Here is a 15,274-nt window from a genome sequence, read left to right as displayed (position 1 = left end):
TACACTGAATGACAATTTTTTTGTCTGCGCTCATTTGTAGGGACTAGCTGGAGAAGCAGGTCCTTGTGGAGAGAAAGGAGAACCTGGAAAGAAGGTCACCCGGTGCCCTTATCTCTTGTTCACACATGTATACTGTACTATGTAGTGTGTTCCTGCATCGCATCGCCCCCAAGTGGTGGGGCTTGAATAATGCAGCTGGTCCCCTAGTTACAGACTTAATGGTTTGTTACTTGAAATGTTCATAAGTGGAATGTGACACGGAAAGGGCCTGCGGCTCCTCATCGGTTCTCGTGCAGCTACTCGTATAAAGTGCAAAAACTGGTGCTGGACTGAATGACGTGATGTACTTTGAGAATCGTGCGTGTATCTCTGTTTATCAGTGAAGTGCACTTCTCTTTGCTCTGAGTCGTACATCGCTTTGGAGAAAAGCGTCTGCTCAATAAATGGAAATGTCAGTGACCTACTCCACAGGGTAGGAGGAAACTGGGGGAGTTGAGATGGTAACAGAGCAGCGTAGCAGACTGGGTCTCCTTTTCTGGCCCTTCCCTCTGGTGAGCCGGGATGCCTCGTGCTCACACTTCGGTGCTCTGAGTCCCCTGGCTGAAGTATTTATGACATGATGTTAAGGAGAAAGCCCCATGGAGAACCTTGGCCCAGAGCTAGACGAAGCAGCTCATCTGCGGCCCCGGCATCCTTTCTTTTACCCCACGCATCACAAGGAAATGCACTCATACCCAACGCAAGCCCCATAATAAGAAATAAAAAATCATAATTGTGAGAAATTTAAAAACAATGCGCATTGTATGTTTTTTACCTTCAAGTGCAGACAAGGACTCAACAGCAGAGCTGGAGGTCTTCCGCGGTGGAGGGCGACGGAGAGGTGGTGGGGCACGATTTGGATGAGCACGCCCGGCAAAGTGCTCCTCGGAAAAGTTACATTTGCATTAATTCATTTAGCAGATGCTTTTCTCCAAAGCGACGCACATGTCGGAGAACAATACAAAAAGTGTATTACACCAACCAAAAGAGAGATGCAGGCACGTAATTCTAGAGTACAGTGAATGTTATTTACCCTGTTATGCACTTCAGTCAAGGTCACATCAGTGTAAAGTTTGTTACTCTCAAGTTCGTAAATCGGGGACCAACTAAATATGCGCTTGCTTTAATATTCCTGCATTTATTTCTGTATAATGAAAATAATTTATCCTGCACCCTGCATTACACTGTATTAGATTAGAGCCAGAGCTGGAGTTCTTAGGCAGTCCTTGTACGGATACTGCGGTGCGGTGGTGTCCCGTGGTCAGATCTGTAAACTTCATTCTGTGCTTCTCGTTAGGAAGTATAAATTGCTCCAGAAAGTTGCTCTTGTTTCAGCATGTCATGCAGAAGGAGATATCTTGTGGGTCTTCTTGTTGCCATCCAGGGTTCCAAAGGAGAGCCTGGTCTGAAGGGTCCCACCGGACCACCGGTGAGTAATGCAATCTGGGGTTCGAGCTTCTCTCTGCCCTTTGGTGAGACGCCCTTTCTTTAAAAGCGAGCTTATCGCAGTAGGAAGCCAAGCGCCTCTGGTTTCGTACAGGTCCGAAGAGGCATCTTTATGGTCGTCCTCTCCCAGAATGCTCAGCGCTTGTCAAATGTCCAGTGTCGCTGTTGCCGTGTGAGCGGAGATGAGTTGACGTTTCTTTTGAATGATCCTCCTCCCCACTGGCTTTGCCTCCAGGGCCCACGGGGCATCAGAGGGATTCCAGGAGCCCAAGGGTCCCCGGGACCACAGGTGAACATCCGCGCTGCTCTCATCCCGCTATCATGTCCCCAGACTATTGAATCTTTCCCACGGTTTTGATGGACCGCATCACCTTTAAACTGCTGATATTGCCATGAGTGTGAAGGAAGACTCAACGAGTCACGTAACGATATTGAACGATCGGTTGGACCGTGTACCTAAAATTTGCATGTGCTGCGGTGCACAAGGTCTGGGGTTGAGGACCACTCACATACCCCTAGCGTGTGATTATGTCAGCTGTGTGTGAGCCCTCTCTTCGTACCTCTCACATTTCCCGTGGGGCCCTCTTTACAGTCCGGTGGGGTCTTGTTTTCTAGGGCGAATATGGACGTGATGGTGCCCCTGGGCCACCGGGGGTTCCGGTGAGTTTTATTAGCCTTTTCACCTTGACCCAAAGCCCTTGTGCTTTTTACAGCAATGTCTCAGCCATGTATTCATTGACTGTTAACTTGCGTGTGTGTGTGTGTGTGTGTGTGTGTGTGTGTGTCCAAGGGACCCCAAGGTCTGACGGGCGCTGTGGGAGCGCAAGGGGTGAATGGTTCTCGGGTGAGGAACGTCATCGGTCCCCAGCAATTTGAGGCGCTGGAGAAACACGCCATTGTTGTTAGTTTGAACAATCCCCCCTTGCACACCAGTTATTTGCTCTTGTTGTGTGGCCTTCACAGGGAGATCTAGGACCTCCAGGGGCTGCTGGCCCCCGGGGACCCCAGGTACGTGGCAGTGGTTCCCCACCAACACTTTTCAACAAGGATTCTGTTTGCGCTCAATTAGGGCGCCACCACGTGGCCTGTAGTGGAACTCATTCCTATATTCGTCCATCTGAACCAGGGTCCACAAGGGCTGGAAGGACCAAGCGGACCTCGAGGACCCCGTGGTCAACAGGTAAGTCCCTGCAGAAGCCCCACTTAAGCTGTCTTTTAAGTAGCTTGACATTAACAAGCAGCACTTAAAGGAGATCTGGGGCCAAGTGGTCGAAGGTACGACCCAAACGAGCTAAGATCCCGTCTCGGACGCCCCAGTTCAGCCTCTTTGCTGTGAGATGGTAATGAACCCGTAGAGCTAATTAAACGGTCAGCGGCAGAGAGCAAATGGAAGCACAGGAGGTGCGGAGTAACACGTTTCTGTGGATTTAATGCCGAATTAGCCGGCGATTGCCGCACCCTTCCTGGAAGTGATTAGAGAGCAGTTCCACCCCGTGTGCCTCTGAAGACTGATTCTCGGATAATGGGAGCCTTCATTCCGCCGGTGTCTTCTGTAATGGGCCCTTGCGGTCTAACCGCTTCCCCTCGTTCACGTGTTGGGAGTCTGTGACTGTTTGGCAAACACACGCAGACACACATACACAGGACCCTGAGAAAAAAAATACTTGTTTCTTTAAACACAAAGAAATTATTAGTAATTGTTAAGAACCAGTATCAATACTGATGAAATTACTTCCTTTTTAATATCACATCTGGGAGCTCACTTTCCCCTTTTCCTCTCATTTGTTTTACTCTAATTTTTTCTCTCTGTAAATTGTAGTGATCACATGGGCGGCTTATTGTCGTTTGTAAGATGCTGATTTTTATTCTAAATTTTTAAAGAGCCTCAGAGACCACTTTTTAGGGCCCTTATGCAAAGTTTATTGTTATCGTAAATTAAATTATTATTAAGCACATATTAGAAACATGCAGAAGTCATTATTTGGTGTCCCCTTATAAGTCAGTGGAGATGAAAGATGATCAGTTTCCAAAAAGCATGTGACTGGATAATCAGAGGTGGATTCCGATAATGTTTCTCCAGGGTCAACGTGGGGCAGAAGGTTCTCCTGGACCCAAGGGCAACACTGTAAGTTTCGTGACCTCACGTCTCCTAGACTCCTTGTTCGGTTCGTGATGGCAGACGGAGAGGCCGAACGCACCGTGGCTCAGAGAGGGGCTGAGATTGCAGAGCAGCATGAGACACTCATGGCCAGCACCCCCTTACGAATAACGACCCATACTAATTCACACGGATATCGCAGTTAGGAAGAGCAGGATAAGATTTTGGAGCGTAACATTAATGACACTGTGATTCATAAAGCTGCACGATTCATAAATCTGCAGCAAGATGCACCTTTGAGTGCTTTCAGTGCGCTTTAACATTACTTAAGTTCTTAAAAGTACTCCAATAAATAATTTTTTTTCCCAAATCTAGCATGTCTCATTTTTCTAACTCAAGTATGAAACTACAAGAAACGGATCATTATGATTCTTTGAGGATGACACTGTCGACAGAGATATTAATGATCCATGAAGGCATATCCTCCCGAGGGCCAGATACAGAGAGGTTTTTGGATATATTTCTTTCATTTCTGGAAAGTTGTCTATGCTTCACCCTCAAGCATACACACACACACATTGGCTGAAACCGCTTGTCCCAAGCGAGGTCGCGGCGAGCCGGAACCTAACCCGGCAACACGGGGCGTAAGGCCGGACTTGGAAGGGACACATCCAGGATGGGACGCCAGTCCGCCACAAGTCACCCCAAGGGAGACTCAAACCCCAGACCCACCAGAGGGCAGGACCCAGCCAAACCCGCTGCGCCACCACACCCACCACCCTCATACATATGGTATAATTTAAAAGCTGAGAATGTTCTCTGTAAGGAGGGTTAGGACACAGCATCTACGTATGTACAGTTCGGGAGACATGCTTAAAAAATATGTGTCCTCCACAGTGGACAAAACTGAATGGTTGTGTCTCAGGAGGTTCTTAAGGTCTGGCAGTAAGCACATCTATCGTAGAGTATAAGCTCGTATGTCACAGTGACTTGCATTGTTGAGGACAACCTAAGTATCTTATAATAGAATATTTAATAAGGAGTTCCTCTGAGGAGGGGTGTGGTGGTGCAGTGGGTTGAGCTAGGTCTGGGCTCTTTGTGGGTCTGGGGTTCGAGTCCTGCTTGGGGTGCCTTGCGATGGACTGACATCCCACCCTGGGTGTGCCCCCCCCCCCGCCTCCAGCCTTACACCCTGTGTTCCGGGTTAGGCTCCGGCTCCCCACAACAACCCCTTGGGACAAGCAGTTTCAGCCAGAGTGTGTGTGTGTGAGTTCCACTGATACTGTGTATCACATCATAACACTCCACGTCATTCCTCATGTCTGTATAGTAGGAATCCAAAACAAATACTGTCATGCTCTTTTACGTAATAAAACTGGCATTGTTTTGTTTTCGGGGGGGTGCGGTGGCGCAGTGGGTTGGACCACAGTCCTGCTCTCCGGTGGGTCTGGGGTTCGGGTCCCACTCGGGGTGCCTTGTGACGGACTGGCGTCCCGTCCTGGGTGTGTCCCCTCCCCCTCCGGCCTTACGCCCTGTGTTGCCGGGTTAGGCTCCGGTTCCCCGTGACCCTGTATGGGACAAGCGGTTCTGAAAATGTGTGTGTGTGTGTGTTTTGTTTTCCATGTCTGTGTGTCATGATGATGGCACCTTCCCATCATACACATGGGACATTGTATAGAGATGAGCAAGAAGAGCTTGTTTTGGGTAGATTCCTACTTATTGAATGAAGGTCATTGCAGCCTTTACAGATGGTCATGCTGGCATGTGATCTCTTAAAGGGGTGACTAATGACCCTGCTTTCTTCATCCAGGGACCAGCGGGGCCCACAGGGGCCAGGGGCGATCCAGGATTTCAGGGGCTGGCGGTAAGTGTTTCGGCTCACCCCCACCCTGTGCATACGCGTGGCGGTCTTTCCTTGTGTCTCGTCTCGACTCAGAGCGGCACCTCCAGAACATCACACTCTTCAAGACAAGGAAGAAGCTGGACCCATCCAGCAAACACTCAATCCACGAGAACTTGGTCTGGCTGAACGCTGAGTCCTCTGATCATCAATATTCTAGCACTTATATATACAGTAATATATATAATATAAATGGAACATAACCATTTCACCACCCTAGAGTTGGTCACTAATAAGGCTCAATCGCTGGTCCTCTTACATTACATTTAACGCTTTTCTCCAAAGGTACTTACAATGAATTACCCATTTACATAGCTGGGTAATTTTTACTGTAGCAATTTAGGGGAATACCAAGCTCAGGAGTACCATAGCAGGCTGCGGGATTCAAACCTGTGACTCCTGAGCAGCTCTAACCGCCACACCAGCCGATGCCCAGGTGAGACATCTGGACATTCTGCACATGGTGCTTTCCTAATTTTCCAGCTTCACATTCCCAAAATGACAAGGTGCTTGAAAAAAGGTTTTTCTCCGCACGATGCGCAAGAAAAGGAATTACGTTCTACGGGTTCTCGTGACGTTATGCTTGCATGACTTCAACACTTCCGAGAAAGCAGCACTTCGTGAGCCGCCAGAAAGACGATATTAAATACGGATCATATAACTGCTGCTGGATGGAAACTTTAAACGCTGGCCGCCGGCCGTGTTTTGACTTCCGGAGCAAAGGAACATAACGCTGATTCTTTATGCTTAACTCCTGTAAAAATCGGAACGCCCTTTGCGGTTGATCTCCGTCCTCCACACTCCGTGACGCAATACTATGGCGCGGTACAAGTCCTCCCTTATACAGTGTTCAAAAACAGAGGATGGCGTTAACAGCTTGTTCGCTTTTACTGGGACTTTTACCACTAAAGGTTTTCCGAAAAAGCCTTGCGGGGGAGGTCAGAGGTCAAGGGGCAAGGAGAGAACACGTCCACTTTGTCGTTTGACGGACGATTGCAGAACGGCCCTTATATCCTTAGACGCTTAAAAAAAACATGCCATCAGCCACCGCGTCATCTCCACGTGGTCTGCATGTGATCTGCATTCTGCCTTTGATCCGCTCGTCTCCTTTATGTCAGGTTTTATAGCTGTTGCTTCACTCCTTCAAGCGTATCACCTTCTAACGCTGCTCTTGCGGTTCAAGCACTGCGAGGGGACTTATTAAACGTGGCTCGTCATGTTTCTCACGGCTTGCGTCATTAAAGATGGGGTCAAGCAGGTCCTTGGGTCATGGCCGCAGGAGGAGGAGGCTCCCTTGGGAGCGTCCCATGGGCTACCTGGAGAAAGCCGAGCGGGCAGCAGAGGGATCAGGGAGATGGAGAGGTACCATTTCAAGGACCGTCATTCTGCCTCCTTGACTTTTTGAGATGTTCATGATTGTGTGACGCGTGACGTAAACAATTTAGCGTCTCGAAAAATAAAAGAGGTAGAACTGCAATTTCGAACAGCCCGGTTTTGGGCGTTTGCGCCACTTTACGGGAGCTGGGTGATGCCACAGCCTGGAAAAAATCTTTGGTATCCATCCATCCATCCATCCATCCATCCATCTTCCATCCCGCTTGTCCTAGTAGGGTCACGGTGGCAGCAGGGAGAGCAGAGAGGCCCAGCCACCCCTGTCCCCTGTGTGTAAATCTTTGGTAATATCTTAAAAATAAAAAAAAATCCAACTTGTATAACACAAAACTCCAAAAATGCAGCACTAATGAAGAACAATGGGTTGTTTTTGTTCGCACCGTTTGTGGATGAGGGAGCAGCGTCACGGAGCTGATCTTCCATACTTTTATTTACATTTTATTTATTCTTCTGCTATTTATTCTTTTCTCCGCAGCAAATTACTATGTTAAGGTACTTACAATTTTTCCCCCATGTCTACAACTGGGAAATTCTTACCGTATCAATTCGGGGTAAGTATTTTGGTCAAGGGTACTGCAGCAGGAGACGGGTTCGATCCTGGGGCCCTTGCGGAGAGGGCGGCGACCGTAACCGCTTTGCACAATCGTGACCAAAAAAATTAAAACTCGGATCAGCAATTACTGCACTGCTTGAAGGAACTGGACTGTGTGACTGTAATGTTACAGGTTCAGATCCCTGAATTAGGACACAGCACTAACACAGGCCTTCGACTTGGATGGCTTCACTGAATATGCAATGCAAGTGAATGAATTTGAGTCTCATTGCTGTAGTTGTACGATGACTTCCTCTTTTCTCTCTCTCTCTCTCTCTCTCTCTCTCTCTCCCTCTTTAAGGGGCCAATGGGAACACATGGTCCTCAGGGATCTCCAGGTGACAGAGTAAGTCAAAATCTCTTCACATTCTCCCATTTGGACAATGGATCCATTCCCACCGCTCGACCAACCACTGGAATGGAAGTCCAGACCCCAGGTCTCTTTGTGACCTTCCCCCTTCACCCCTTTGCCTCCACAGGGGATCAGGGGCCGTGATGGAGACACAGGGGACCCAGGACCAAAAGGAGATAGGGTGAGACCCTCAGGATGGATATCATCAGCTCTCTGTACTTTTGATTGGACGATGGTGACGCGGTTAGGAAACGGTAGTTCAAATATGTTCAACCCCTTCTGGAGCTGCTTTTACACCCTTGAGGAAAAGCCATTTATCGAACTTTTGTAAATACCCCTTTCTCTCATTTTTTGCAGGGTTACAGGGGCCTTTCAGGAATTGTAGGGCCTCAGGGAGAGAGAGGTCCAAGTGGCTACCTAGGCTTTCCTGGAGTTAAAGGTCATCCGGGTCCCAAAGGGATGCAGGTACTTATAAAGGCCATTTGAGCACTTACTTATTGACAGGGACATTGTGCTGTATTTCATCCATGACTCTAAAGGGAAAAATTGTCCATTTTTCACTTAGGGTGAACATGGAGAAGCAGGTCCCCAGGGAAAAATTGGCAAAGAGGGGCCAAAGGTGAGGGCGATATAATGGCCGGCGGTCACAGAGCAGTGGAGAGGACGTCGTGCCCTAGGGTGCAGTGGACAGCAGTCCAGAGCTGTTTGTGTTGTTTTCCGCCGACCGTATATTACATGATCCCAGCAGTGTTCAAGTTGGGGGGTTTACATACTAACAAGGGAAAATATTAGGGAAACACATGCTGTCTCGCAGTGCCTAGGTGATGCAGGAGGATGTGGGTTTGATCCCTGCTCAGTCTGTGTGGAGTTTGCATGGGTTTCCTCCGGTTGCTCTGGTTTCCTCCCACACTCCAAAGACATGCTGGTCAGGTTCCCCCATACTGTGTGAGTGATGGAGAGCATGTTTCACTGATGTATGGATGAGTGACCCAGTGCAAGTAGTGTATCTAGCAGTGTAAATCACCTCGGTGAATAAGGTGTGTGGGCTCATAACACTACATAGAGTTCATTGGAAGTTGCTTTGGAGAAAAGCATGTGGTCAATAAATAAATTTAAGTGCATGTAGAAAGGAAAATTACATTGATCCTGTAAAAGGAACTTTTTGGTCATACAGCGTAACACTGCTTCTAACCAGCGATGGCTTTAGTTCTTCACTTTGTGTCTTTTACTGAGGCTCTCTGTATCTCAGACCCAGCGAGACTGCAGCGTACCCTTAATGTGTCTCTCCGTGCTCTTTAAGGGAACCCGAGGAGCTGATGGCCGGCCTGGCAAGCCAGGAGCCAGAGGGCCACGGGTAACATTTTCATTTTCATTCACTTTGATGCTTTTGATAGATACTTTTGTTCAAAGTGATGCACAGCTCAGAGTTAAAGAAAATGCCTCTTCAACAGACCGAGAGCTTTAAATGCAGAAACAGGATTATTAACACTCAGATTGTGTGGCTGATACCACCGTGTTGCTGGTTCACATCCCTCAAGTAGCTGCCTATAGGAACTACTTTTAAATAGCAAATACATAGATAATAATAGCAGATGGTGTTGGACTCATTTATATGTAGCTGTCAGGAGAGAAATGGCTCTGAAAGAGGTAGATATGAGACTCTTTTTGAATGCTGGGAGTGATTCAGCAGTTCTGAGGGGCAGAGGGAGCTTATTCTAGCACATCGGGGTCAAAACAGAGAAATGATGGACTTGTGATTTTGACACTCTTGTGAGTAGGAGCACCAAACAGCCAGAGGTGGAGGAGCTCGGGTGCTGAGCGACACATTTATTCACTTTATTGGTGCCTGAAGATTGCATCACATCGCTCAGTTGTCCACAAGCGTTTGGCAACTGTTAAATATCCCCCGGATATTTCTTCTGCGGGTCTCTCAGGTGTTTTGATCGTGGGTCTTTCCTTCTCTTTCCAGGGTCGCACCGGACAGCGGGGACACGCCGGGTTACCGGGGATGCCGGTAAGCAGAGCGAACCCCTCTGTGCGAAGGCTCGCTGGTGTCTTGCAACGCTTTCTCATCATGTTCCTGTGCTGAGACCCAAATCAGTGTTTGAGATGAGATCCCCTGGAAATAATGTGTGTGTTACTTGGTTGTTGGTGTGTTATTGCAGCAGATCCAGTGCGTCAGTAATGGGTCAGTAGAAAATATGAGCACTGCGGATGATACCGCGCCCACCGTGGCTTCGGTCATCCAGCCAAACAGTGATTTATGATCAAAGTGGTCATTGCAGACAGCCGCGGTCACTGCACACCGTGAGCGATTCGGCGATATGGCGCTTCAGCTTGCCACATCAAAAGGTTTCATAGGAGGGGAAGCGCCGGTGATATCTTTTATGCTAAAACTGTCTTAATTTCACATGACGCAGCTTACTTTAACTCATCTAACACAATGGCGGCCACCTTTGAAGTAAATTCCCATGCGATCGAACTTGATTTGACAGGAGAAAAAATGATCCAGATTTTCATATGATTATTATTATTTATCCAATGCTTTTGTCCCAGACAGCTTACGTGCATATTATGGGGATATTCTAATTGTACAACGTGCACAGATCCGAAATACTTTGCATGTTAGAAAACAGCCATGCTCTTTATCACTGAACCACTTCTCACACATTACCTCAAATTAGATAATATACTCTGAAATAAGCTGAAACTGACTTTTATTATTATTATTATTATTATTATTATTATTATCTGATGGACTGGTGTTCTGTCCAGGGTTTACCCTGCCTGTGCTTTCTAAGATAGACTCTGGATCACCATGATTTTGCTTTGCAGCGACTGTAAAAATATGTAAAGATATCTTGCAGATATGCATTCACACCACTTCGTTTTGAGCCTTGTGTTTATCACTATGTGCCTTTGCCTTTCTCTGTTTCTCTGTGTGTGTGTGTGTTTTGCCCATCACAGGGTTTACAGGGCTTGCCTGGGACCCAGGGACCAGAAGGAAAGCCTGGTACACAGGTTCCCATTCTGCATGTTCTCATACCCCGAATACATGACCGTCCACCTCCACACCACACACATCCACACGCTGTGTATTATTCTCGCTCTAAACACACGGCCTGTGGGTGGGATGCCAGAGCTCTATGGGTTCATGGTAAAAGGAGTACAGAGTCAATACTCTCTGGGGGAGTCCATTCAAACACACAGGGCTTGAATCAGCTCCCAGAGCTGCTGTAGCACTGTTGGTTTTACCACGCTGCCAACGTCTGCTGGCTGAGCAGCTGCTGAGCAGTGAGAACACAGAGAGCGCTGTTCCTCCGTCCTGCCACGGTGCTGGCTGCGACGGCGTGAAGAAACGGGTTATGAACATTACGAGGCACGACTCAGTAAATAGTTGGTTTATGGGGTATGAGCTGAAGTCCAACAGTGCCCGGCCTGGGAGGGGGGGTCGGACCCACATGGCCAAAAAATACATTTATTACATCATTTAGCACCACGGAGTGGCACTTTACAGATTATCTCTGTGTAACAATTGTGTTTTATTACAGGGATGTAATAAAAATATGGCATAGTCAGCTGGCATTTCAGTATGTGCAGATTTAGCTGTGAGTGTGTTTTATGTGTCTGTATGCCCTTCACATCACAATGACTGTTTCTCTTCTATGACAGGGGCTGCCAGGGGCAGTAGGGAATCCGGGTATAAGAGGGCCTAGGGTGAGTATTCTAGTACATCTACTCATTTAACTGACGCTTTTCTCCACAATGACTTACAATTATTTAGCCATTAAGTGCACAGGTGGGTAATTCTTACTGGAGCAATTTAGAGTAAGTACCTTGCTCAAGGGTACGAGAGCTGGAGGTTGGATTCAAACCAGTAACCTTTGAGTCCCACGGGAGCAGCTCTAGCCACTACGCTGCCAGTTAGTGTTAGTCTTCTAATATTACTATAATATTAATATTCTAATACTAGTATTCTGCCAAAAGGGTGCTACCTGGGCAGGAAGTGGCATAGTGGTTTGAGCCGTCTTCCATCCAGAGGGCCCAGGTTTGAACTCCCCTTTTGCTTTAAGACCCTTGAGCAAGGCACTTACCCTGAACCGGTACAGTAAAAATACCCAGCTGAATAAATTGATAAATCTTCCATAAACATTATAAGTTGCACTGGAGAAAAGCAACAGCTAAATGAGTAAATGTGAGATTACCACGTTTTCACTGGAATGTCCAAGAACCGGGGTCACAGTGTCACCTGGTAGAACTGGCATCAGACGTGGCAACTAGACAAAGGTTTACTTTAATAAAGAAAAATAAGAAAGACACCCAAGTTCTTCGGAGAACATTTTCCCGCTGGAAAGCAGTCTGGGGTTCGCGGACAAACGGGTCTGCTGGCTGTTAAAATAAATAAAAGGTAATTATACTAAGTTCAGCAATGTGTGGGGGAAAGAAGCATTTTAGTTTATACAGCCACAGGCGGCCTGTAAAAGTATATAGTGTTGCTGAGGGAGTAAAATGGGCGATGCCGGGAGGGGTATCACTTCACCCAGAGACACAGGTAGGCCGTGGCAATCACATGAGGGAAGGGTGCGTGCACAAGTTATGCAAGCGTGTTGAAGTCAGGGCGTTGTGGAAAGTCAAACCGGTGTGGGGACAGGTAGGGCGGCATCATGGTGAACACCATACGTCACAGAAATGGTGATATTCAGCCAATTTATAAGGGCTATGTTTTAAAGGTACGTGATAAATAGCAGTAAGTTCTCTTGAAATTAAGGTACCACTTAGTGTAATCTTAACTGAAGGTTACTCTAAAGGAAGCTATTGTTTATATTTTATATATATATATATATATCCATCAGAATAAAGACTTTTACCGGATCAAGTCCCATTTTCTTAATTTGATCAATTTTTGAAGTCTCATTAATGGAAATATCACATACAATGCCTGGTAAACGCTGCAAGTGATAAATAGTGGAAGCAAAATAATTGTGGATTCTGAATGGAAAATGTTGACATAGTTAAGATTACATTTTGGAGGCAATTAATTGCAAGGGAGTATTTGGTATGAATGGATCTGATTAATAATAATAATCAGAAGACACTGATGTTTATTTGTTGTATTTATTCTGAGTTATGCATTTTGGAGCAATATTTTACTAAAGAGGCTGAGTTTAGTGATGAAAGGATTATTCTATTGCTTGTTGATATACTGAATATTAAAGATTTGCTATCTTCAGTTGGGGGGGCGTGGTGGCGCAGTGGGTTGAACTGGGTCCTGCTCTCTGGTGGGTCTGGGTTTCAAGTCCCAGTTGGGGTACCTTGCGACAGACTGGCATCCTGTCCTGGGTGTGTCCCATCCCCCTCTAGCCTTACACCCTGTGTTGCCAGGTTAGGCTCTGGCTCCCTGCAACCCTGAATGGGAGAAGCGGTTCAGAAATGTGTGTGTATTTTCAGTTGTTTGGATATTAGTACATTTTTTCACTTTAATCTGATGCTTCATTTTTGAATGTACAAATGTATAATGTCTCTTTCTCGATCTGTCTCTCCAGGGATTCCAGGGTTTGGCTGGGGAGCCAGGGCAAGAGGGGCCTCCAGGAGCCCCTGTAAGTCCAACCCAGCACTATCACACACCACCCCAACACCTCCACATAAAGATACCTTTTCCCTGCTCATCATCTGTTGGCACTGCCTGAGCGTCCACGCTTACAGTCTTGGTCAAAATGTCCCACTGCAACAAGAAAAGTGTGAAAAGTTGAAAAATAATGTTCCGCTGCCTGCTCAGCTGACTTTAAAAGAAATTAAAATTACGACTTGAATTTTTTTTTTTCTATTCCAATGCCAATCACGTTTCTGTTGGAGAAGATGCAGTGTGCCCAGTATCTTGATTCCTTGATGAACAGGATTGCTAGGAACAGGTCCCATAAAGGAACCCATTTTGAAAGTTCAATTCTAAAATATTCCGTCAATCCATCGCCAACAACCGGTTATGGCGAGCCGGTGCCTAACCCAGCCAAACAGGGTGCAAGGGCAAGGTGACGCACCCAGGACGGGACACCAGTCCATCACAAGGCACCCCAAGCAGTGGTTGAACCCCAGAGCCACCACACAGTAGCCAGGAGCGGAACCCACCACACCACCATGTCCCCCGTAACTCTGAAATATTTTTTATAGATATTGTATTGAAGAAAACGGTCCACAAAGCAAATCGACAGCCATTCCCTGAACCAGGGTTAGATGAAGTAAAAAGCACTGACTGCATCTGTGGTGGTGTTTAATGTTGGCTTTTGGGTGAAGGCCACTGAGGCAGAGACATGTTCTACCAGCTAGCTCGACTACCGTAGATTGCCCTGCTGGTGGGAAAAAAAGCAGTTTGCCTCTGCTGAACCATGGTATAAAACCCAGCAGGTAATGCGGCATCCTCTGTCTGTCGTTTATTACCTCAGTATCCGTGTAATAGGTTCCTAATGACCCAATAAATGAAAACAAGGCTGTTTATATTTAGCGAGGGTTAATAGGTCCTCGCTGGGTTTGCAGGCGCTGTGTGATTGGTAGGCCTTCCATGAAATCCCCAGGCCTTTTGATCTGCTTCCCTCGAGCCTTAGTTTAGCTTAGCATAGCCTAGCTAACCTAGCATAGCTTAGCATGTTTTAACTCCCAGTGGCCCAAGTAATGCCCCTGCTTCTGAACTTTTACAGGGTAGCAGGTACTTTCACGGTTAAAGCACAGCTGCTGGTTGTAACGTGATGGTCACACGCTTGAGTCTCACTCCAAACCTCTGTTCAAGTGCTTTTCAGCACAGTACCGACCTCAAACTTCCCCAGTTAAAGCACCCAGCTTTATAAATGGATAAAAGCATCCGCTAAATAGCTTATTAATAGTCAATGCTGTAATACGGTAATGTGGTATAGGCTTGCCGTAGCATGGTGCTCTTGGAATCTGGATGACCCTGTGTGGTGACCTCTACACACCTTAAGCTATTAAGGTTATTAAGTAGCTGTGCCACCAGGTTAAAATATGAAATTGGAAAGAATATGATTCACGCCGGATAACATTTACTTGGCAGTTTTAAAATAATGTTAATTTCGATAACATTTACATTTAAATCCAACAGGGCTCCCCTGGAAGGCCAGGACAAGAAGGTAGCCCTGGTGCAGTGGGTGAGAGGGTGAGTGGCTATGGGGACGCTAGGAGGGTGGATCACTTTCTGAGATGTGAAAAATTCACTTGAACCACTGCAAAATCCCTCCCCCAGAATTTTGACCAGAAAGACTTCTAAACCAACTGTAAACCAACAATGAAGAGACATTAGAAGTACTTCCCAGAACTGATTCATTTGATCAATCCAGAGGACATTTTACCTTTTTTAAAAGGTTAATCCTCACAGATGTCAAAGTACCGCATGGTCCAAGTATTATACAAATAATGAAGTCGTTACAGCAATGGATGACTAAGCATGCCTTG

At 46.7% G+C, this 15,274-nt stretch overlaps 1 protein-coding gene across 1 annotated transcript; it reads left to right on the top strand.

The window, feature by feature from the left end:
- Nucleotides 1–1,427: 1,427 nt before the first annotated feature.
- On the top strand, nt 1,428–14,941 carry LOC108922595 (collagen alpha-2(IX) chain-like). Its single transcript, XM_029253129.1, has 18 exons — nt 1,428–1,468; nt 1,721–1,774; nt 2,101–2,145; nt 2,276–2,329; nt 2,449–2,493; nt 2,612–2,665; nt 3,566–3,610; nt 5,394–5,447; nt 7,769–7,813; nt 7,947–8,000; nt 8,177–8,284; nt 8,385–8,438; nt 9,120–9,173; nt 9,789–9,833; nt 10,787–10,832; nt 11,492–11,536; nt 13,363–13,416; nt 14,925–14,941. Exons 9-16 carry the CDS (start codon nt 7,775–7,777, stop codon nt 11,533–11,535), a joined length of 444 nt encoding a protein of 147 aa, XP_029108962.1. The 5' UTR covers nt 1,428–1,468; nt 1,721–1,774; nt 2,101–2,145; nt 2,276–2,329; nt 2,449–2,493; nt 2,612–2,665; nt 3,566–3,610; nt 5,394–5,447; nt 7,769–7,774; the 3' UTR covers nt 11,536; nt 13,363–13,416; nt 14,925–14,941.
- The last annotated feature ends 333 nt before the right edge of the window (nt 14,942–15,274 follow it).

This window comes from Scleropages formosus, chromosome 6 (genome assembly GCF_900964775.1).
Source record: "Scleropages formosus chromosome 6, fSclFor1.1, whole genome shotgun sequence".
NCBI lineage: Eukaryota > Metazoa > Chordata > Actinopteri > Osteoglossiformes > Osteoglossidae > Scleropages > Scleropages formosus.
This window is presented reverse-complemented; position numbering and strand designations above follow the sequence as displayed.

Coding starts and splice junctions, on each gene's coding strand:
- LOC108922595 (XM_029253129.1), top strand. CDS start 7,775: ATGGGAACACATGGTCCTCAGGGATCTCCAGGTGACAGA. Junction 8,285..8,384: donor CGGGTCCCAAAGGGATGCAG/GTACTTATAAAG, acceptor TTTTTCACTTAG/GGTGAACATGGAGAAGCAGG. Junction 9,174..9,788: donor CAGGAGCCAGAGGGCCACGG/GTAACATTTTCA, acceptor TTCTCTTTCCAG/GGTCGCACCGGACAGCGGGG.